The 21,797-nt window shown below is 44.8% G+C and overlaps 1 protein-coding gene across 4 annotated transcripts in view; it reads right to left on the bottom strand.

Moving 5' to 3' along the window:
• The window catches only part of C11H8orf48 (chromosome 11 C8orf48 homolog), a 28,836-nt gene extending 7,321 nt beyond the window's left edge, over positions 1 to 21,515 (bottom strand). The window contains exons 1-5 of one of the 4 annotated variants that reach the window (XM_060250064.1): positions 21,382 to 21,515; positions 14,003 to 14,324; positions 11,648 to 11,773; positions 4,133 to 4,374; positions 2,476 to 2,628 (exon numbers count right to left, since the gene is read on the bottom strand). In XM_060250064.1, the coding sequence (XP_060106047.1) occupies positions 2,476 to 2,628; positions 4,133 to 4,374; positions 11,648 to 11,773; positions 14,003 to 14,207 (726 nt within the window). In that variant the 5' untranslated portion in view covers positions 14,208 to 14,324; positions 21,382 to 21,515. Of the gene's footprint in view, positions 1 to 2,475; positions 2,629 to 4,132; positions 4,375 to 11,647; positions 11,774 to 14,002; positions 14,325 to 21,322 lie in introns of all 4 variants that reach the window. The other 3 variants (XM_060250063.1, XM_060250062.1, XM_060250065.1) reach the window with 3 other exon arrangements.
• Between the last annotated feature and the right edge of the window lie 282 nt (positions 21,516 to 21,797).

Raw genomic sequence — 21,797 nt, 5'->3', positions numbered from 1 at the left:
CATGTAATCTAGAAAACCAACCGCAAGCTGAATTTTCAGATTCTCTCATATGCTCCAATAACCATCAAAAATTTGCAATATAATCTCTAGAGCCTCGTTCTTTTCTGAATCCAGCTTGTAAATCTGGCATTCTTGTTCTGTGTATTGCAAGAGTCGTCGTAAGCATCACTTAGCTTGTGTGGGAAACTAATGTGATGATCTGGCAGCTGCTGCAATCTTTGAACTCTCATTTTTTTCAGAACTGGAATGCACACTGACCGTTTCCATATGCGGGCCATTGTTTTGTTTTCCATATTTATTGGAACAATCTTCCTAAGCCTTGATTGGCACGATCTTGTTTTGGTAGATTAGAACAGCTCTACCGATATTCCATCTGCTCCTGGTTATTTGTTAATCCTATTGTATCTATCGAATGCCTCTCCTCCCGTATTGACTCATTGTGTAACCTCCCTTGAGTCCAAGTGAGAAAGGTGGACTATAAAAGATGTACATAAAAATTGCTTTGAGTGCAAGTTTCACTTAACATTCAAAAACTGCAGGTCCTCCATCATCCTTTCACCTCTTCTGTACAGTTCTTCCACATATTTTTCCATGTTTTCTTTATTTTGTCCTAAGATAATGTATTTTCTTGTTGATCTTTCAGCATCCCTAGCCATGCTTTGAATTCCCCTTTGATTTCTCAGATCTTATTCTTCCATTTCTTTGCACTGGTTATAATTGTTCTCTTTTTCTCTACATGCAAGTCACTGAAAAGTTGCCTTTAAAACTCTGGTTTTATATCTGTAACCTTTTACTCTTACTTCTCATCTACCCTTAGCAATCTTACCATTTTCTTCAGCCGTCCACCAAGGCGTTTCCTTACTTTTGGCTACAGGAATAGTCTTTGTGTATTTTTCTTTAATAATGTCTCTGGTTTCAACCCACAGATCTCCCAGTTCATATGCAATTGAACTTAGTAATGCACAGTTGTTCTTTACATGTTCTTTAAAATCTTCAGGAATCTTGTTTAGATTATTTGGACACTAGTGTTTTTCTTCAGCTGTAGTCTAATTTTTGTATTAACAATTCATGTTCTGTACATGAATTAAATGAGACCAAATGAGATGAGCTCCTTCATCTTCTGTTTCTATGTCATCTATTTGATTCCTATATTGGCCACCCAGTGATGCCCACGTATGCAATAATCTATTCAGTTCTTGGCTTCACAAATTCTATGAGTTGCCCTCATGCTTCAACTCATAATCCTAGTCCAAATTTTCCAACAATATTTTATTCAGTTTTGTTTCCTACTTTTGCACTCTAGTCATATATAATTATCAGCTCAACTTGTCCAGGTACCTAATCAATTTCTTCCTGGACACTTGCAATAAAAGCTTTAAATTTTTTCCCCTTCAGCACCTATAGTTGGGGCATAAATCTGAATGATGGTTATGTTGATTGGCATTCTATGAAGTCAAATTGTTTATTTGCCCAGCCTTTGCACTGTAGGTCCTGATTGCTTGTGCTGCATCTCACCTTCCTATTACAGCAACACTGTTTCTTTTGGGTTTGTCATTTCCAAGCTGAAAATGTCCTAATTCAGTCCATTTTAGTTCACTCACACCCAGGATTCCAATGTTTAATTGTCCATTTCCTGTTTTACAATTTCATATTACTCACCTTGTGTTGTACAGCTTTGGGACTTTCCTTTTGCATTTGTTCACATCAGCAACTGAAGACCCTTTTAGCTTTAATTAACCTGTGCTATTAAGAACAGTGCTATTCATACTTGCACATTCTTGTTAGGGAAGGATAAAGACGTCCCTGCTGGTTTGGTGCTTCAGCTGTCTCTTGGGAAAGTGCGACTTCCTATCTTGGAGAAAGCACTTGACTAGGGGAGAGGGAAGTTTAACAGTGTATTACCAACTTGCAACCCTTCTAAGCCCACTGATTTCAGTGGATTGAGAAGAGTGTCATTTTGTTCAGGATAGCACTGCAAGTCGTTTTTGCCTAGTAGTTTGGCATTTGGGGGGGGGGGGGGCGGTATTAAAAAAAGCCAGTCTCTTGCATACCACCTATGAAGAGTTACACTACAAAGAGGTATAAAAAGTGAAAATAATTATTTTCTTCTCTGGTCTATGATGTTTACTCTATTTCAGTTACTATTCAATACAAACTTTGTTTATACCGCTACCTTTATTTAAGAGGGGTCATTTTAAATTCAGAGTCATGTTTTATGCTGTCTTTTCTCTTTTGGTGGTTTTTTGTTTGTTTTCTTACATTCAAAGTTCCAAGTAAGTACAGTTCCTTCCAAGTAAATACAGTTTGTTCAGAAGTTGGTAACAAATTTCCTAAAAATATGAAAACATTCCATGGAGTCTGTAAGTTGCATTTGTAAGAGCGGGCAAGGAAAATAAAAGTTTTGCAAGGTTGCACCGTTAGTGAGGTTATTTCCCAGTTGGGTCGCAGTCTCTGCTTACCTGAGTAACAACTTACTTTGGTGTAGATGTGTTCTTCCAGTTTGGCTTGAAGCAAAACCCCTTCCATTAAAGTTCTCTTTTGCCTCAGAAAAGTCTCTCTGGCCAACTCTGCTCTTTTCTTCTCACACTCAGGGCAGTGCAACGGTTGGTGCATTTCAGTTTCTGCTAACTGGAAGTCAAAGTAACAAGCAGTCAAGCTGATTCTGTTCTAGTCAGACAACTGTCTTCATTAAAAATAATAAGGTATAGAGGTATGACATCAAGACAAAGGTGTGTGCTCTTCTCAGGCATCCCAAATTACTTCATAAACTTCTGCCACAGAATCATCACAATAGGCCAGCCCAAGTTACTTTTTTTTACACTAAATTACTTTGGCTTTCTGCTCTGCAACACTAGATGTAGCAGCTATACCAGTGATTTATTTAAGGATAACGATATTGGGGGGTTGGGGTTGCTACCAACTTATAAAATGTTACATCATGGTCTTTTATTGTATTAAGCCACTATAGGTAGAATTACTGTTCCTTCTTTCCAGTGGTTATTAAAAAAAAAACTTTTTGAAGAGAGAAAAGCATTGGAAGTTAACGCGAGCTGAGATACCCACATCATTTCTAATTGCAAACGCAATGGTCGAGTGCCTTAACAGGTGAAGAAGACAGAAATGAAGCCACTCACCATTCACTGACAAGGCCCTCATGCTTGGGGGATTAAAAAAAACCCTGTTTGCACAATTAAAGGGGGAGGGGGGAAGAGTCTTTTAAGGTCTGATGAGGACTGAGCATGCTCACTGTCATCCAGGAGATGTGGAATGTTGAGGGCAGCTGCGTGTCAGTGGAAGAAAGAAATAAGCAGAAGGGACGGTGAATTTTACCTGCTTGAGCCCCAAAGTGTTTCTAGCATCCCAGAGGGTGTGAGGCATGAATACCCTGCCTGCCCCCAAACTCTCCTATACAGACCAGGAAAAAGGAGGTACCGTATTTTTCGGACCATAAGACGCACTTCCCCCCCCAAAAAAAAGTGGGGGGGAAGTGTGCGCATCTTATGGAGCGAAGGTACGTACCTTCCTCCGGGGGGGGGGGGGGCGATCCGTTGCCTCCGCCTCCGATCCGGCGCTTCCCCCGTGCCTGTCTGCCTGGCTCCAGCTTCTTCCAGCAAGCACTGGGATCGCTCCACGCTGCCCCCATCGCAAACCCAGCGCTTTGCGAGCACCGGCTGTGGAGGGGGCAGCGTGCTTCCTCCGTGCCTGTCTGCCTGGCTTCAGCTCTGATGCTTAAAGCAAGCGCTCGGATCGGAGGGCAGAAGGAGCGATCCTGGCGCTTGCTTTAAGCGTCAGAGCTGGAGCCAGGCAGACAGGCACGGAGGAAGCATGCTGCCCTCTCCGCAGCCGGCGCTCGCGAAGCACTGGGTTTGCGGTGGGGGCAGCGTGGAGCGATCCCAGCGCTTGCTGGAAGAAGCTGGAGCCAGGCAGGCAGGCGCGGGGGAAGCGCCAGGATCGAGGCGGAGGCAGCTGATCGCCCCCCAGGAGGAAGGTGCGTCCTATGGTCCGCAGCGCCTTTCTGGTCTCTAAGGGACTACTGGACTTGAATCTGGCTCTAAATAAATAAGAACACTTGCCTCATTTTTTTCAAGCACTCATCAGAAAGTGAGAAAATCTGATTCCTTCTTTTAGTTACCTGCTTCATGGCCCCCTGGAAATTTTTCAACTGCAGCCTGTTCACCAGCCGATTCGGAACAATCCAGTTCACCTCATGCCTCAGGAGCTTCTCTGAAGTGAATCCAGGCTTCCAATGGTTCTGCTTGTGCCTCTTTGGAAGCTCTGAGCTTGGCAGGTGACTGAGCCGGTTAATCTTGACGGCACAAAAAGACTGTACAGCCTTCAGCTCCTCTTCAGGTACCTCAGTCGTTTTGATCAATGCTGCACCAGCAAAATTTAAAAATAATCACCTAATTATTTGAAGGGAAGGAGCAGACTCAACAATTTCCCATCTGTGCAAACTGTTATTGGGAATTCGAATTCACTAAAGCCTGCAAAGTATAAGTCTTCAAATGCAAGCCTCTTTCTCCATGAAGAAATGGCCCCAGGACAGAGGGAAAGGTGTACATTTCAGAATAAAGTGCTTGACATTACAACAAGAAGCCTAGATCAATTAAGAGAAAATAGAAACGTTGTAAATTAAAATGACATAGAAATTACCCTTAATTTAGGTATTAATTTGAATGAATAGCTTCAGGTAACTGCTGACTTCGATTCCTTTCTAATCAGGAATTATAAACATGGGTGAAAATTCCCAGAGGACAAATTCCAGATTTGAATATTCCAGGATGCTGCTGAGAGGGGCTTCATTTGCAAAAACAATTGCTGGAAAACATACAGGGATGGATCCAAAAGTGCTCTTCTGCTCAAAGAAGAAGTCCTGACCAAAGAGAGTCAGTTTGGTGTAGTGGCTAAGTGCGCAGACTCTTATCTGGGAGAACCGGGTTTGATTCCCCACTCCTCCACTTGCAGCTGCTGAAATAGCCTTGGGTTAGCCATAGCTCTTATAGGAGTTGTCCTTGAAAGGGCAGCTGCTATGAGAGCTCTCTCAGCCCCACCCACCTCACAGGGTGTCTGCTGTGGGGGGAAAAGATAAAGGAGATTGTAAACTGCTCTGAGACTCTGATTCAGAGAGAAGGGTGGGGCAGAAAACTGCGGTCTTCTTCCTTCCAGGTGTCTCCAACCATTTTGAACCCATGGACACTGTACATTTCCCCTTCTAGCTAGGGATTAATGTATAGACACTTGCTTCTGTACATGTATGGCTACAGATGAGTACAAACTGCGTTTCAGAAGTTTGTGGCTGAACCATGAACCAAACCAAGAACAGATATACTTGTATGAACCAAACAGGCTTGTGAGTCGTTTAAGCCCCTGCTTTCAGCTCTCTGCTGCTTTTTGTGCCAGGCCATTTAAAGCAATCAGCTAAGTGGCAGCAAGTAAAAAGCAGGGGGTTAAATGGCTCAGCTTTCTGCTCTCTGCTGCTCAGCAGTGAAGAGCAGAAAACTTCCTGCTGTTCACCAACCACCACAAACGTCATCAAAATTCATGGAAATTTGTGGCAGCTCTTCAGTTCACAAACATTGCTTCTGGAACCATGAACCGGCCAAAATTTATGATGAACTCTAGTTCGTCGGATAGTTCATGCCCTTCCCAACATATGGCCCCTCACTGTATCAAGGAAACAACAGTGGACTACTGCATGCTATTGCACTGTTGGAGTAGAAAAAAAAAATGTTTCTACAATTTCTTGAATTGCTTTTTCACCACAAAGCTCGCAAATATTAGTACATCAAGATTAGACTATTACAAGGCACTCCACATGGCGCTGAAGTTGAGAGCTGTTTGGAAACTTCAGTTGGTACAGAACGTGCAGCCAAGATGGTGAATGTAGTATCACTCTAGTCTTGGCTTCCAATTTGTTTCGGGGCACAATTCAAGGCGTTGGTCTTGACCTTCAAAGCCCACATACTGGAAGGACCAGCTACTCCCTCTTAAACCTACCCAACACCACTGCGGTCAGCTTCAGAGACCTTGCTTTGGGTGCCCCCCGCCTTGTGCAGGTGAGGCAGATGGAAACGGCAGTAGTGCCACCAAAATTTTGGAACTGCCTCACCTCAGAGATTCTGCTTTCCACTTCTGTTGCCTGCATCCATCAGTAGTTGAAGACTGAGGGGTTTTTTGTTTCTCTTGGCATTCCCTCAGTGATGCCTCCTTCCTCCCTGATGATTTAATTGTTGTTTTTCTCTTTTGTGCTCATTTTAAGCTCCAATTTAAATTGCTGTGTTGGCTTTAATGTCTTTTAAGATGAGGTTTTAATTCGCACATTTCAACTTATTAGCTGCCGGGGGGGGGGGGGGACTAGGAGGGCAGAAAGGCTGGGTGACAATCTTGTTAAGAAATAAATAAATAAAGCCACCAAATAAAAGTGTTTCGGTGAACCTTGCAACTGCTCCTTCAGAGACTGGCATGTCAGCTCAAGATCTGGCTGATTTTTCACCTGCTAAGGGAGGGTGTTTTCATGCGTTAATGTTCAAGACGTGCGCTGCGCAAAAAGTCCGCGGTACTTAGTACAACACTACCTGGATGTGCAAGCTTAACGAGGCCTCTTCTCTTAATGCCTTTGCTCTTCAATTCATATGTAGGTGAGGCATGCCTAGATGCTCACTCACTAGATGCTCATTCGCTGCTTCAGGCACGGAACTTAAATGCTAGAGCACGGAATTTTCTCTGCAAGGAACTCAACTGCCCATGCTGATTACTGGTCCAGACTGATGCCTGCCCTGGATTGCTGCATTAGCTGCTCATTACTGCCCTACTTTTTAGTGGGATGGAAGCAAATTCACACTGTGCATAAATGAGTCAAAACTCAGTATTATAACTTCCATTGATTTCAAAGAATCCCAGTGGCTTATCCCAGAGTTTGGGATAGCTTGGTTAATGATTTTTTTGACTTGTACCCAGCAATTAGAGTATACGATTATTGGTTTTAGCTGTGTTTATCATCGCAAGGTCTTAGTTTTGCTGTGCGTGTGTACATTTCTATAAGCATGGTTATAGGATGGGGGAGACTTGTCTTAGCAGTAGTATGTGCGAAAAGGATCTAAGGGTATTAGTGGACCATATGCTGAACATGAGTCAACAGTGTGCTGTGGTGGCTAAAAAGGCAAATGCCATTTTGGGCTGTATCAACAGAAGTATAGTGTCCAGATCACATGATGTGATGGTATCGCTTTACTCTGCTCTGGTAAGACCTCACCTGGAGTATTGTGTTCAGTTTGGGGCACCACATTTTAAGAAGGATATAGACAAACTGGAAGGAGTCCAGAGGAGGGCGAAGAAGATGGTGAGGGGTCTGGAGACCAAGTCCTATGAAGAAAGGCTGAAGGAGCTGGGGATGTTTAGCCTGGAGAGGAGGCGGCTGAGAGGTGATATGATCATCATCTTCAAGTACTTGAAGGGCTGTCATAGAGAGGATGAAGCAGTAGACAAGCTGCACTTTTTAAGACCAACTAAGTTTTATTCAGAATGCTGAACCAATGGGTTGAAATTGAATCAAGAGTTTCCGGCTCAACATTAGGAAGAACTTCCTGACCGTTAGAGCGATTCCTCAGTGGAACAGGCTTCCTCGGGAGGTGGTGGGCTCTCCTTCCTTGAAGGTTTTTAAACAGAGGCTAGATGGCCATCTGACAGCAATGAAGATCCTGGCGAATTTAGGGGGAGGTGTTTGTGAGTTTCCTGCATTGTGCAGGGGGTTGGACTAGACGACCCTGGAGGTTCCTTCCAACTCTATGATTCTAAGTGTGATCATTGCTTATTTAAAAAAAAAATCTAAGCAAACCTGCATCTTGCATATCGTTTCCTTGGGATTTCTGCAAACCTGCAGCTGCTGGCCAGAGCCCTAAACAAAAAGGCATGCAGGCAGGACAAACTCAAGCATCTGCTGGCTCTTTCTAAAGTGGAACGTAACTGCACATCAGTTCAGGACGTCTGTATCTCAAAACTTGCTTTGCAGTCTGTACTGGAACAACCTGTATAGATTTTGGTGCTGCAGGGAAGTGGATACAAAGTTGTGCCCATTTTAGAAGTAGGTAAGAATGTTCTTAAATGGTATTTTCCTCTCTAAATATGTTCACATTTCATCAAATCCAGTGTGATTCTGAATGAAAGGAAGCAATTTTACTTCATTTTATTTCCCCTATGCTCTACTGGATTTTAACTCTAAACAAGAAAGAAGCGGAACATCGAATTAGAGTATGCAAAGAGACTGCTATGGTTTGTGGGCAAGAATTTTCCGAAGGATTTTTCTCACTAACAAGATAGAGCACCGCTCCCCCGCTGCAACTGACTAAATATAGATCTGGGTGCTATGGTACATCGGTTAAAGAACAAAAATGCAGGCTGTAAGTTCATCAGGCTGGAAATGTGTTTGGAACAAAGAGATTACAGTCAGGTTGCAAAGCAGAGAGATGATCAGAGTACTACTCCAGTGCAAGACAACTGAGAAGAAAGAGGTTTGTGAAGCTGCATGGATTGCAATCTACATGCCTTTTAATTACTGATAGAAGACGAGGGCAGCCACAGATCAGGGTTGTGTGTGTGTGTGTGTGTGTGAACCCTGAAGCAACTGTTGGCAAGGTATCTTTTTAGCATTTTAGGATTAAAACTTAAGAAACTTTCAAATGCACTGGCTCTTTTTTTTTCAGGCTGGACATTAAGCAAGAACAAAGGTGACGAGGAGAGAAGAGAAAAAGATGTTTGCAGGCACGATAAAAAAAAAAAATGTGCAAAGCTGTAAGAGCCTTGCAGGATGCTACAGATGCTAAATCCCACCCCCCAAGCCCTCTGCTCCAGTCAATCTGATTATCCTGTGTCCTTTCTCTGCAACACCCCTCCCACCTTCAGGGCAGCAATTTCCATCCTGTCTTGCGTTTCACAAGGGGAGCTTTGACTCTCAAAAGCTCATACCCCCCAAAAGTCTTGTCTCTAAGGTGCTGCTGGACTTGAATCGAACAGGAGGATTCCACTGAATGGAATGGTTAGACCATGCTAGATACAGAAAAGATTCCAGGCCCCTTTCTGTGAGCTGGGACAAACAGGCAACACTTGCTCTCCATTTTGAAATCAGCCAGTGGTTATTTGGATCTCTCTCGAATGCCAACTGGAATGCAAGATTCTTGGCCTTATGGGGAACTGCGTGCTCCAATTAATTTCAGTAGAGTTCTGGTGGATCTGAATGCTCATTTACTACTTGGCAAAGCTGGCATTTTGTCCTAGCAGAAGTATTAGGCTACGGTTACTTTTGGATTATTTCCTGTAATTAATACCCAGCCCGTTGCTCATCTGAGTGATCGGACCATTCCACGTTAGTCTAACAGCATCGCCGGGGTTTTGTTTCAGGGACTGGAAACAGAGATTTCAAGCACGCTGTCATCTGGGACACTTCACACGCAGTTGTTTAATTGCATCTTCTTTTGCAATATCATCAAGCAAGATGGGATTTATGTCCTGCATTACCTGAAAAGTAAGGCTCCAAAAGGACACATTTCCTTAAGCCTAGTGAGCGGGCCTTAATTATCCTGCAGCTAATCTTCAATTATGCACAGAAACGATTAAGCTGTGATCCCAATCACTTCTCAGTGTTTAAAACAAACCCTGAGAGGCTCCCACAGCTGCGGATTCGGGCATTTATTAAATCCAAGAGATACATTTTGGGGCTTCAAGAACATTAAAGCGACTTTGTTATTTCACACATCGTTATTGTTTTGCCTTCAAGGATGAAATCTCAAGATACCAGCAGCGTGATTAAGGCTATATTGGCTGAACCAAATATAACAATACAGAGCTTTTTCTAGGTGCTCAGGGACCCAGATGAAGACATCTATGGCAGCCTGGCTTGGAAGAAGCTGCAGGCACAGTCGATTGTGTTTCCATGTAACGCAAGTCTCTGACCTTAGCAATATTTACATATTTAGGAGAAGAAGAAGAAGAGATTGGATTTATACCCCACTCTTCACTCAGAGCGGCTTACAATCTCTTTTCCCTTCCTCTCCCCACAACAGACACCCCGTGAGGGAGGTGGGGCTGACCGCAGGGGTAAGCGAGGTAGATGGGGCTGAGAGAGCTCTCTTGAGAACTCCTCTTTCGAGAACAGCTCTGAGAGAACTTGTGACTAACTCAAGGTCACACTAATAGCTGCATGTGGAAGAGTGGGAAATCAAACCTGGTTCTCCCAGATTAGAGTCTGCACCCTTAACCACTACACTAAACAGGCTTGTCTGCTCCCTCTCCAGCCCTGTTCAAGGCAGCTCACAACTAAGATGACAAAACCAAAACCAATCGAGACCAGGCAAGCCTGATCTTGCCAGATCTCGGAAGTTAACCAGGGTTGACTGTGATTAGTACTTGGATGAGAGACTTCCTTGAAATACCCAGTTGGGAGGACAGTGGCAGGCTCTGTTCAGCATCCTCCCTGAATATCCTCCAGGCCCCCAGTAGGTGTCAGTCACCAGAGGCTGACAAGACTTCTAGGTGCACCCACCCACCCACCCCTAAAATATACAATAAAACCCCCCAAAAGGTATCACAGTTCAGTCACGCCCTCTCAGCAACGCTGTGAGGATGAAAAGGAGAGGAGGGAAACAACATAGGCTACTTTGTTCCCCATCGGGGAGAAAGGCAGTGCATAAATGAGGTAAATAAATAAAGTCACACAAACTGTGCTATAAAGCAATAGAACAAGTGAACCCAAAGAATACATAAATAAAAACAGATCAATCAAAACAAGTAAAGAATCAAGCCAGGGAGTAAAAACATACAAAACAAACAGAGGAATCTAAAATTATATCAGTAAAACATGTCTCAAGCTAGGAGCAGACAAAACCAAGTAAAAAAGAAATTTCTTTATTAAAAGCCTGGGCAGAGAGAAATGTGCCTTAAAAAAAGCCTGGTGCCTAAAAGAAAGTAAGAAAGGTGCTAGGCAAAGCTCAGGGGAAGGTGGTTGAAGGAACTGCAGAGGTGAATGCCATAACCAGACCTACAGGCAGGTAGAAATGCTATGTGGCTTGCATTGCTGTGCCTGGGATGCTATCACGACAGAAGGCAGAACAAGGAGGTCACATCATGTTACACAAGGCAGACAACAACATGCCAGAAAAGGTGATGCACTCACTGGAACAAAAATCCTAATTGTAAATGTATGGAGCACTGCATACAGTTTTGGTTGCAGCTGGAAACAGGTGATTAAGGGGTCTGAGTACATTTCCTACAAGGAAAGACTGAAGAGTCTGCAGCTTTTTTGGTTTAGAAAAAAAGACAGCTAAGGAGGGACATGAGAGAGGTTTACAAAATTATGTACCTGGTAGAGAAGGGGTACAGAGAGAATTTTTTTTCTCCCTCTCGCAGGGACACCCAGTGAACTTCATGGGCAATACTGATTCACGACAGAAAAAAGGAAATACTTTACTCAATGAACAATTAAATTGTGGAATTCCAGCTGGCCACTGAGCTGCTAGATGGACCACTGGTCTGATCCACCAAGGATCTTCTAATATTCCTATGCAAAATGGGTGCAAACTTTTCAACGTTTAAACTAACCAACTGGGCAAAAAATGTGCTTTATTGGCTTACAAGTCACACCTGAAAATTAACATACCATTTCCTGGTTTACTGGTACATCCAGCAAGCTGAGTGCTAGGTCTGACATCTTTCAGATGGTTGATCCACTTTCGAATCGGACCCTTTTCTGACACGTTAGGATCCAAAAAATCTGGCTCTTGTTCTATTTAAAAATAAAAGCAAGATTTAAGCTAGTTTTCACGCCTGTGCTTAATCAGAATAGCTAGTTTTGTTCTCTCCCTCCAGTCACTATAACAAATGGATGTGGGGCTGCCTTCCTCCAAGTGGGGGCTGGAGATCTCCCAGAATTACAACTGATCTCCAGACCACATAGATCGCTTATTTATAAAAAAAATTTAAACATTTATTCCAATTTCCCTGGAAAAAATGGCAGCTTTGGAAGCTGCACTGTACAGCAGTATATCCTCCCGAGGTATCTCCCCTCCCTCCCAGACACCACCCTCAAATCTCCAGGTATTTGTGAACCCAGGTATTCACAACCCTAAATGGATACATTGCAAGAATTAGCCTAGGCTGAATAGTCTGGCTGTACAATATGCACGGAGGATAGATTTATGGGAGAAACATGTGAAGCCTTCACCTTTCTCTTGCTCCAGAAGTTACCACAGTGGTGCAAAAGGATACTACAAGCACAACAGGTGATACAGATGAAGGATCCGACTGATCAAAACTCTCTAAGTAACTAAGGTAGAGAGCTTCACCACTGCATGGCTATCTCTCTAGCATAGGAGGTAGAAAGCTACCTGCACTCATTCAAAGTTCAGCCCCAAGATTTGAAGCCAGTGGGAATGTCTTGTCATGCCAATGCAAGGCCAGCTAGGACTGCCCACATGTCAGCAACCGGAGGAGGTGCGGGCCCTACGGGATCTGAATCAGTTCCGTAGGGCTTGCAAAACCGCCCTCTTCCAACTAGCCTTTTAAGATGAAACCTAGAAACAATATCAAGCCCTTTTGTACAAACTGAGACTGTAGTGCCATTAAGCTATACTGTTTTTATATTAATTATTTTAATGTTTAATTTATATATTGTACTTAATCGTATTATCTTGTTTATTAACTGTACTATCTTGTTTATTGTCATAACATGATATGTCTATATCATGCCTTTGTAAGCCGCCCTGAGCCTGCCTTGGCGGGGAGGGCAGGATATAAATAAACATTTATTATTATTAGCAACCTCCATGTGCCATATTTCTAAGTTTCCTGCCTGGCACATTACACTTCCTGTATCCAAGGCCAGCCCAAGACTGTCTGGCACCCAAGGCAAAGCTAATGTCTGGGCCCCCCCTGCACTGATAACGTCACCAGGTCATGTGGTGGGTGCTCAATTTGGTGCCCCCAGAAGTCCAGCGCCCTAGGTAATTGCCTAGTTTGCCTAGAAGCAGGGACGGCCCGGCTTGTATCGTTTTGATAGGAGTATTTGGTTAGTTTCTGGTTTGGTGAAATTTCAGTTCAAGCCTGAACTCTTCCTAGAACCTAAATGACTAAACTGAGGCTGTTGTGCATTGGTCACATTGTGAGAAGACAAGAGTAACTGGGAAAGATGCTAATGCTAGAAAAGGAGGAAGGCCCAACATGAGATGGATGGACTCAACCAAGGAAGCCACAAGGGCCCTCAGTTGGCAAGACCGGAGCAAGGCTGTTAACAAGAGGGTATCTGGGAGGGCATTAATTTGTACAGTTGCCATCAGTCAGAAGTAGCTTGATGGCATTTACACACACATACCATCATTTCTGAGAACCTTTTTGCTGTAACAAGGAAACAGGTGAGAGCCAGTTTGGTGCCTGAGAGCCAGTTTGGTGTAGTGGTTAAGTGTGCGGAATCTTATCTGGGAGAACCGGGTTTGATTCCCCACTCCTCCACTTGCACCTGCTGGAATGGCCTTGGGTCAGCCATAGCTCTGGCAGAGGTTGTCCTTGAAAGGGCAGCTGCTGTGAGAGCCCTCTCAGCCCCACCCACCTCACGGGGTGTCTGTTGTGGGGGAGGAAGGGAAAGGAGATTGTGAGCCACTCTGAGACTCTTTGGAGTGGAGGGCGGGATATAAATCTAATATCATCATCTACCTCACAGGGTGTCTGTTGTGGGCGGGGGGAAGGTAAAGGAGATTGTGAGCTGCTCTGAGAGTCTTCGGAGTGGAGGGCGGGATATAAATCCAATATCTTTATCTACCTCACAGGGTGTCTGTTGTGGGCGGGGGGAAGGTAAAGGAGATTGTGAGCTGCTCTGAGACTCTTTGGAGTGGAGGGCGGGATATAAATCCAATATCATCATCTCTTTCTCATCTTGCCCTTTGAATATTTGGCAATCCAGGCCCCCCTGTCTACACTGTAAGGAATACACAGTCAAAAACGTACAAGGAGATGAACACACCTTCATTGTTCTGGCTCGAAGGCTGCCATGTGTCTTCAGACTGATCCGACCCAGTGGACCCTTCCGGCTCCTCTCCAGAGTAATAAGATTCAAATGATTCATTCTCGTACTGCCTGTAGCTTCCCCCCTCTTCTTCACTGAAAGACGCAAATGTATCCTCTGAATAATCTGGAATGGAGCGGCTGCAGTCTCTGCTGGCCTCCATCTGCTCCACTACGCACCTCTTCGAGCAGTCTGCCCAGCTAAGCTGAAAATATTCATTGTGAAATGAATTCGTCTCAGGGGGGTTAATGGAAAAGTGCCGGTCCACGGATCTTTAACACTATGAAGAGAAGATAATAATAAAGAATGACTTTAGGATCACATCCAGAAAAATTACATGATGGACTGTAATTGCCAAAGCAAAATCCTAACATTAATAAATAAAATGCTGTGGGAAAAATCCTGATTACTGACTTCATACCTATTTATAGCTTTGAAGATTCCGGATCCAAACCTGGATAGTCCAGACTAGCCTGATCTCATTAGATCTCAGGGCTAAACAAGGTCAGGCCTGCTTAGTCCTTGGATGGGAGACCGCCAAGGAAGCCCAGGGTCATGACACAGACGCAGGCAATAGCAAACCATCTCTGAACATCTCTTGCCTTGAAAACCCTCCAGAGCTCGCTCTCTACAAGTTGGCTGCAACTTGGTGGCAAAAAAAGAGATGATGCCTGAATGTATATCATCTAAACATGGGGATGTAAGTTATCCCGCACGAACCCCAGAGAGCACTGAGGTCAGCAGGGAAGAACCTGCTGACTATCCCCGGGCCAAAAGAGGCAAAACTCCAGAGTACCCGCACTCGGGCTTTCTCTGTCATGGCTCCACAGCTGTGGAATCAGCTTCCAGAAGAAATGCGGGCCCTGCGGGACTTCGAACAGTTCCGCAGGGCCTGCAAGACCATCCTGTTCCGAATGGCCTTCACCGAGTAGAACTGCTAAGTAAAACTTGCCATCTGGGTAATAGCACAAAAATATTAATTTTATTGTTTTTAGGATTTTAATGGATTTTAATTAATTGTAGTTAAAATGTTATATTATACAATGTATGTATTGAATTCTTGTTGTTAGCCGCCCTGAGCCTGCTTCAGCGGGGAGGGCGGGATACAAATAAAATGTGATGATGATGATGATGATACTTCAAATCTCATGTCTCTTCAGTCACAGATAGAAGGTATTTGTTAAGAAGGGAGACACGGGGGTGGGGGAATGCTCTGGGCCCTCCCTGGTCTCCTGCTTGTGACAAGAATGCTGAGCGCATGTATCGAGAGAGGTGAGATATACATCCTACAAGAAGAAATGATGTATTCTAGAAAACTAAAGCCCAGTAGGCAAAGAGTTTGTTGGTCCACTCAAATCTGAAATGTATTCATAGTCTGATCTTGGGGTCATGATAGATAACTCACTGAAAGTGTCAAGACAGTGTGCGTTTGCAATAAAAAAGGCCAACGCCATGCTGGGAATTATTAGGAAGGGAATTGAAAACAAATCAGCCAGTATCATAATGCCCCTGTATAAATCGATGGTGCGGTCTCATTTGGAGTACTGTGTGCAGTTCTGGTCACCGCACCTCAAAAAGGATATTATAGCATTAGAGAAGGTGCAGAGAAGGGCAACTAGAATGATTAAAGGGCTGGAGCACTTTCCCTATGAAGAAAGGTTGAAACGCTTGGGACTCTTTAGCTTGGAGAAACGTCGACTGCGGGGTGACATGATAGAGGTTTACAAGATAATGCATGGAATGGAGAAAGTAGAGAAAGAAGTACTTTTCTCCCTTTCTCACAATACAAGAACTCGTGGGCATTCGATGAAATTGCTGAGCAGACAGGTTAAAACGGATAAAAAGAAGTACTTCTTCACCCAAAGGGTGATTAACATGTGGAATTCACTGCCACAGGAGGTGGTGGCGGCCACAAGTATAGCCACCTTCAAGAGGGGTTTAGATAAAAATATGGAGCACAGGTCCATCAGTGGCTATTAGCCACAGTGTATGTGTGTATATAACATTTTTTGCCACTGTGTGACACAGAGGGTTGGACTTGATGGGCCGTTGGCCTGATCCAACATGGCTTCTCTTATGTTCTTATGTTCTTATGCCTTTCTCCCTGAGACTTAAAGCAGATTACATGGTCCAGAATAATGCAATCCAAGACCATGAGACATCGAATAAACAATACAATAGGGTTATTCGATAAACACATATTGCATGTTTTAATTTCAAAAGTTTCTGGTCCCCCATCCCCGGTTGTTTTTTCATAGAATCATAGAGTTGGAAGGGACCTCAGGTTCATCTAGTCCAACTCCCTGCACAATGCAGGAAACTCACAAATACCTCCCCCTAAATTCACAGGATCTTCATTGCTGTCATATGGCCATCTAGCCTCTGTTGAAAAACTGCCAAGGAAGGAGAGCCCATGGCTTCAAACTTTCTAGAAATCTTTCATTTTTAATAGTGTCGTTAATGCACACACAGCTTTAGGGAGTAACATAAGCCAGACAAGTCCCTTCCCCACAAAAAGCCTGCAACTGACAGGCCAAAATACACATCACACTGAAAACCCATAAGCAGGTCTTCAACAACTAGTCCGGTTTTAAGAAGCAGCTGCATGAGAGGCAGACAAGTTGGACCACTGTCACAGTACTCACCTCTACTGAAACTAGCCATCCCAGACAGCCATTAGAACAAGTAAGGGAATCTGACAGGCAGAGAGAGGTGCCCATCTCTTCCCCTAGAATGTCTAGCAGAAGGGTAACACTGCTGAGGGGAACAGTTGGGGAGCAGCCCCTCCAAGTAATGTGGCCCTGATCCAATTTCCCTTCCAGTTGCCTTTTGTGCTCATACTGCACCATCCAGACACCATCACAGTGTGCAGTTTGAACCTAAATTTAGCTGAGGGAGGATTAGGGTCCATTGGGCATCTGAGTGTGACAGTAAAGCAAGGAGCTTGGGGTTGTGGTAGATAACTCACTGAAAATGTCAAGACAGTGTGCGTTTGCAATAAAAAAGGCCAACGCCATGCTGGGAATTATTAGGAAGGGAATTGGAAACAAATCAGCCAGTATCATAATGCCCCTGTATAAATCAATGGTGCGGTCTCATTTGCACCATCGATATTATAGCATTGGAGAAAGTGCAGAAAAGAGCAACTAGAATGATTAAAGGGCTGGAACACTTTCCCTATGAAGAAAGGTTGAAACGCTGGGGGCTCTTTAGCTTGGAGAAACGTCGACCGCGGGGTGACATGATAGAGGTTTACAAGATAATGCATGGGATGGAGAAAGTAGAGAAAGAAGTACTTTTCTCCCTTTCTCACAATACAAGAACTCGTGGGCATTCGATGAAATTGCTGAGCAGACAGGTTAAAACGGATAAAAGGAAGTACTTCTTCACCCAAAGGGTGATTAACATGTGGAATTCACTGCCACAGGAGGTGGTGGCGGCCACAAGCATAGCCACCTTCAAGAGGGGTTTAGATAAAAATATGGAGCAGAGGTCCATCAGTGGCTATTAGCCACAGTGTGTGTGTATATATAAAAATTTTTGCCACTGTGTGACACAGAGTGTTGGACTGGATGGGCCATTGGCCTGATCCAACATGGCTTCTCTTATGTTCTTCTTATGTTCTTATGTAAGGAGCACAGGCCAGGATGCGGGGGCAGGGAGACAAGGCTGGGCAAGAAATAGGCTGTTTAAAAATAGCAAAAATAGCAAGGACCAGTCAGTTCTGCTCAATGTGGAAGGGGACAGGACCAAGACTCCCTCTAAGCTATGGAGTCTTGTGTGCAAAAATTCTACTTTGTGAGCTACTGGCGATTTGGCTACTGCACAAATTAAGTTTGCACTGGGGCCATCCTTCTTGAGCTAAGCCAAATATGTGTGAGCCAGAGGCTAAAAAACTGTGAGCTAGCTCACATAATTCAGCTTAGATGAAACACTGGACGGGACTCCAGTGTGAGATTTGTGGAGGAGCATCGTATAGCCTGAGCATGAAAGGAAGTGAGTAATCCCAGCAGCAGACTTTGGGATAAAGGCGAGGCAGACAGGACACTTACCAGACTTTCAAATAACACAATCCAAAATGGCAAAGGTCTAACAAAGCAGCGGTCATCATGATGCAGCTAGCAAATATACATCCAGCTCAATTTTAAACCTGTTTGGTTTGTACCACGTTCGAAAAAACTGTGCTACAAGTACCCTAAGCCTACTTAAAATGGCAATTTTGTAAAAAGTGGATAAGAGAGCCCAGAAACTCTGCAAGGTCAGTCCCATATTGCCCACTGGCTGGGGTGTGTGTGTGAAGGTGCTAGCTGGACAAAGCAAGAAACATATAGAGTTTTAATGAACAGCAGCTGTTCTCAGTTTTCAGGACTGCTTCACACACAACAGTTTAGCAGGTATGCGGCACCTACGCTACGTCTGCCCAAAGCGTAGGCCACAATATAGAAGAAAAGCGTTTTGTTGGTTTTTCAGTGGAAGGCATATAGTGCCAGAGAGCCAGTTTGGTGTAGTGGTTAAGTGTGCGGACTCTTATGTGGGAGAACCGGGTTTGATTCCCCACTCCTCCACTTGCACCTGCTGGAATGGCCTTGGGTCAGCCATAGCTCTGGCAGAGGTTGTCCTTGAAAGGGCAGCTGCTGGGAGAGCCCTCTCCAGCCCCACCCACCTCACAGGGTGTCTGTTGTGGGGGAGGAAGGTAAAGGAGATTGTGAGCCGCTCTGAGACTCTTCGGAGTGGAGGGCGGGATATAAATCCAATATCTTCTTCATCTTCTTAACTGGCCAAGATTCTCAGGTGCTTGGATTGAAAGGCTGCCTGGGCAAAAAGAAAGCATTTCCACAGGCACACTAGGATTGTTCTGCTGCCTTCCCCACTGCAGCTCTTTTGTCCCCTCCCATCCCCTGCCAGCCAGTTCTCCAAAGCAGCAACAGACAAATCCCTTTTCCCTTTACAACTATAACTGCAGTAATTTTCTTCAAGTACCATCCTCGTTTTAGGGGCCTTCAATGTCCATGCTGATGTGGCTGCTTCCTTCACAGGCTTTTACAGGACCTGGTGTCTTCCGTGGCAGCACTGGGGCTCTACCAGATTGCATCAGACCCCACACAAGCAGGCAACACACTGGATCTGATCTTTGGCATAGGGATAGATGTGGGTCTGGTTGCCATCGATGGGAGTGCTATGGTAACACCACTTTGTCTTTGAAGGCTAGTCTGGGCTGATGAACAGAGGTGGTTTGCCATTGACTGGCTCTGTGTGGTGCCCCTGAACTTCCTTGGTGGTCTCCCTAATTCTAACCAGGGCCAACCCTGGTTAGAGATCAGACTAGCCTGTGCCATCAAGGTCAGGGCATACTGAACTACTAGAACAGGGGTGTCAAACATGCAGACTGGGAGCCAAATCAGTCCCCCCAGGGGGCTCCTATCAGGCCCCCGAGCAACTGGCTGCCATCTGCTTTCTTCTCCCTCTCTCTTGCTTCCTTCTGCATAACAACTCGCTTTGCAAGCCTTGCTCAATCGCACAGGAGCTACAGAGCAAAACCTCTATTTCCTCTATTGGCTGAGGCTCCTCCCTTGGGGAGGAAGGGGGAGTGAGGTAGAGTGCCAGGCTCTCTCAATCACACAGCAGAGCTACTGAGCCAATCCTCTCTTCCTTCTCCTCCCTCTCCTGGTCCTCTGGGGAAGGGAGGAAAAGCCAGAGCTTCCTTTGCCCGGTTCCCTGGATTCCATAGGTGAAATACAAAGAAAGCACCTTTAAGACCAATGAGTGCTGATGTTTTAGGCATGTTTTATTTTAAGTTTTTCAAAAAAAAATCTTTAATTGTGTTTGTCTGTGTCCGTTATAAAGTTTATCTCTCTGCCACCTATTCTTAAATAGGTAAACACATGGCCTGGCCCAAGAAGGTCTCATTTATGTCAGATCCAGCCCTCATAGGGTTGCCAATCCCCAGGTGGGGGCAGGGGATCCCCCGGTTTGGAGACCCTCCCCCTGCTTCAGGGTCGTCAGAAAGCGGGGAGAGGGGAGGGAAATGTCTGCTGGGAACTCTGTTATTCCATATGGAGATTTATTCCCATAGAAAATCATGGAGAATTGATCCGCAGGTATCTGGGGCTCTGGGGGGGGGCTGTTTTTGGGGTTAGAGGCACCAAATTTTCAGTATAGCATCTAGTGCCTCTCCCCAAAATACCCTCCAAGTTTCAAAAAGATTGGACCAGGGGGTCCAATTCTATGAGTCCCAAAAGAAGGTGCCCCTATCCCTCATTATTTCCTATGGAAGGAAGGAATTGAAAAGGTGTGCCGTCGCTTTAAATGTGATGGCCAGAACTCCCTTTGGAGTTCAATTATGCTTGTCACAGCCTTGAGCTTGGCTCCACCCCTAATGTCTCCTGGCTCCACCCCCAGTCTCCTGGCTCCACCTCCAAAGTCCCCAGATATTTCTTGAATTGGACTTGGCAACCCTAAGCCCTCATAACAAATGAGTTCGACACCCCTGTACTAGAACATTCAAAAAAGTGTTATACCTTTTGTTAGGAAACCCAAACAGTGACAGATCTGTCATCAAGCTTTCAAGTTGTTGAAAAAAAAATTAATAGGTAAGCCAACTGGTCTGGATTCTAAACACACTCACTTGTTGAGCCAAATGGAAAACCTACTCCAGCTGCAGATTACCACTACAAAACAACCGAAAGCTGCCCACTGAAATGCCTTATTTGCAACCTCGCCCCACCTTGTTTCTAAAAACATCTATTTACTGGTGCAAAGTCACTCCAGCCTAATCCCACTGAAGAATACACCTACAAAGGAATGACCTATTGCTCTGGAAGATAGACTCTGGTGGTTTGGCCGAGTTGGTCTAAAGCAACAGAAGAAAGCTTGAGTCCAGGGTCACCTTCAAGCCCCTGGACTCAAAGTTTAATTCTGGGTATAAGATTATGGGCGCATACACGCTTCTGCGCATGCCCCTAGAAGCTTATACCCAGATTAAAACTTTGCTGGTCTTAGAGGCGCCCCTGGACTCAGACTTTGTCCTGCTGCTCCGGGATTTGTTGCATTAAAACTGAAGCCTAGCACAGAACGAGTAGCTGAAACATCTCCCCGGTGCATATGGCTACGGGACGCGCCCCGGTCGGCTGCCAGCTTAAAAGGAAGGCTGCATCATTAACAGAGAAAGGAAAAGCTAAAAGACATTCCAAAGAAGGAAGCGCCTTTTTCCTTCTAAAGAACCAGCGAGAGGAACACCCGGCATCGTCAAGCCCATGGAGGCGCAGCGCAAATACTTACAACGAACCCAACGTGCGAGCTTCTCGCCCGACATAACTTCCAAAACAGGCCGGACCCACCTCAGCCTCGTTCGTAGGCCGCTGCCGTTGCCATGGCTCCCGCTCGACAGCAGCGTCGCACTGTTTGCCTTCCTCTGGCTTGAGATGCCCTCGCGCTTGAGTTCCGCCTGGCGTTCCCCGCGCTCTCCCCTCCCGAACAAGTATGATAGGGTTACTATATTTTGCAAAGCAAAAGAAGACATGTTTTCCGTCTGACTGCTTCTAAAAAGAAATCTCCATAACAAATATCATTTTCAATACTCCTACTGTGATAATTGCTAGTACGACGACCTAAGAACATTCATAACTTTCCATCTGTCAAGAGTCATCTCTGTATTCCTTCTTGCCATATTTTTTGCTATAACCATTTTGCCTGGGTGCATTCTTGCTTTGCTCATCCCCCCCCCCCCCTATGCTTATCTTGGGAACTTATTAGC

The sequence above is a fragment of the Heteronotia binoei genome, chromosome 11, assembly GCF_032191835.1.
Source record: "Heteronotia binoei isolate CCM8104 ecotype False Entrance Well chromosome 11, APGP_CSIRO_Hbin_v1, whole genome shotgun sequence".
Taxonomy (NCBI): Eukaryota; Metazoa; Chordata; class Lepidosauria; order Squamata; family Gekkonidae; genus Heteronotia; species Heteronotia binoei.
This window is presented reverse-complemented; position numbering and strand designations above follow the sequence as displayed.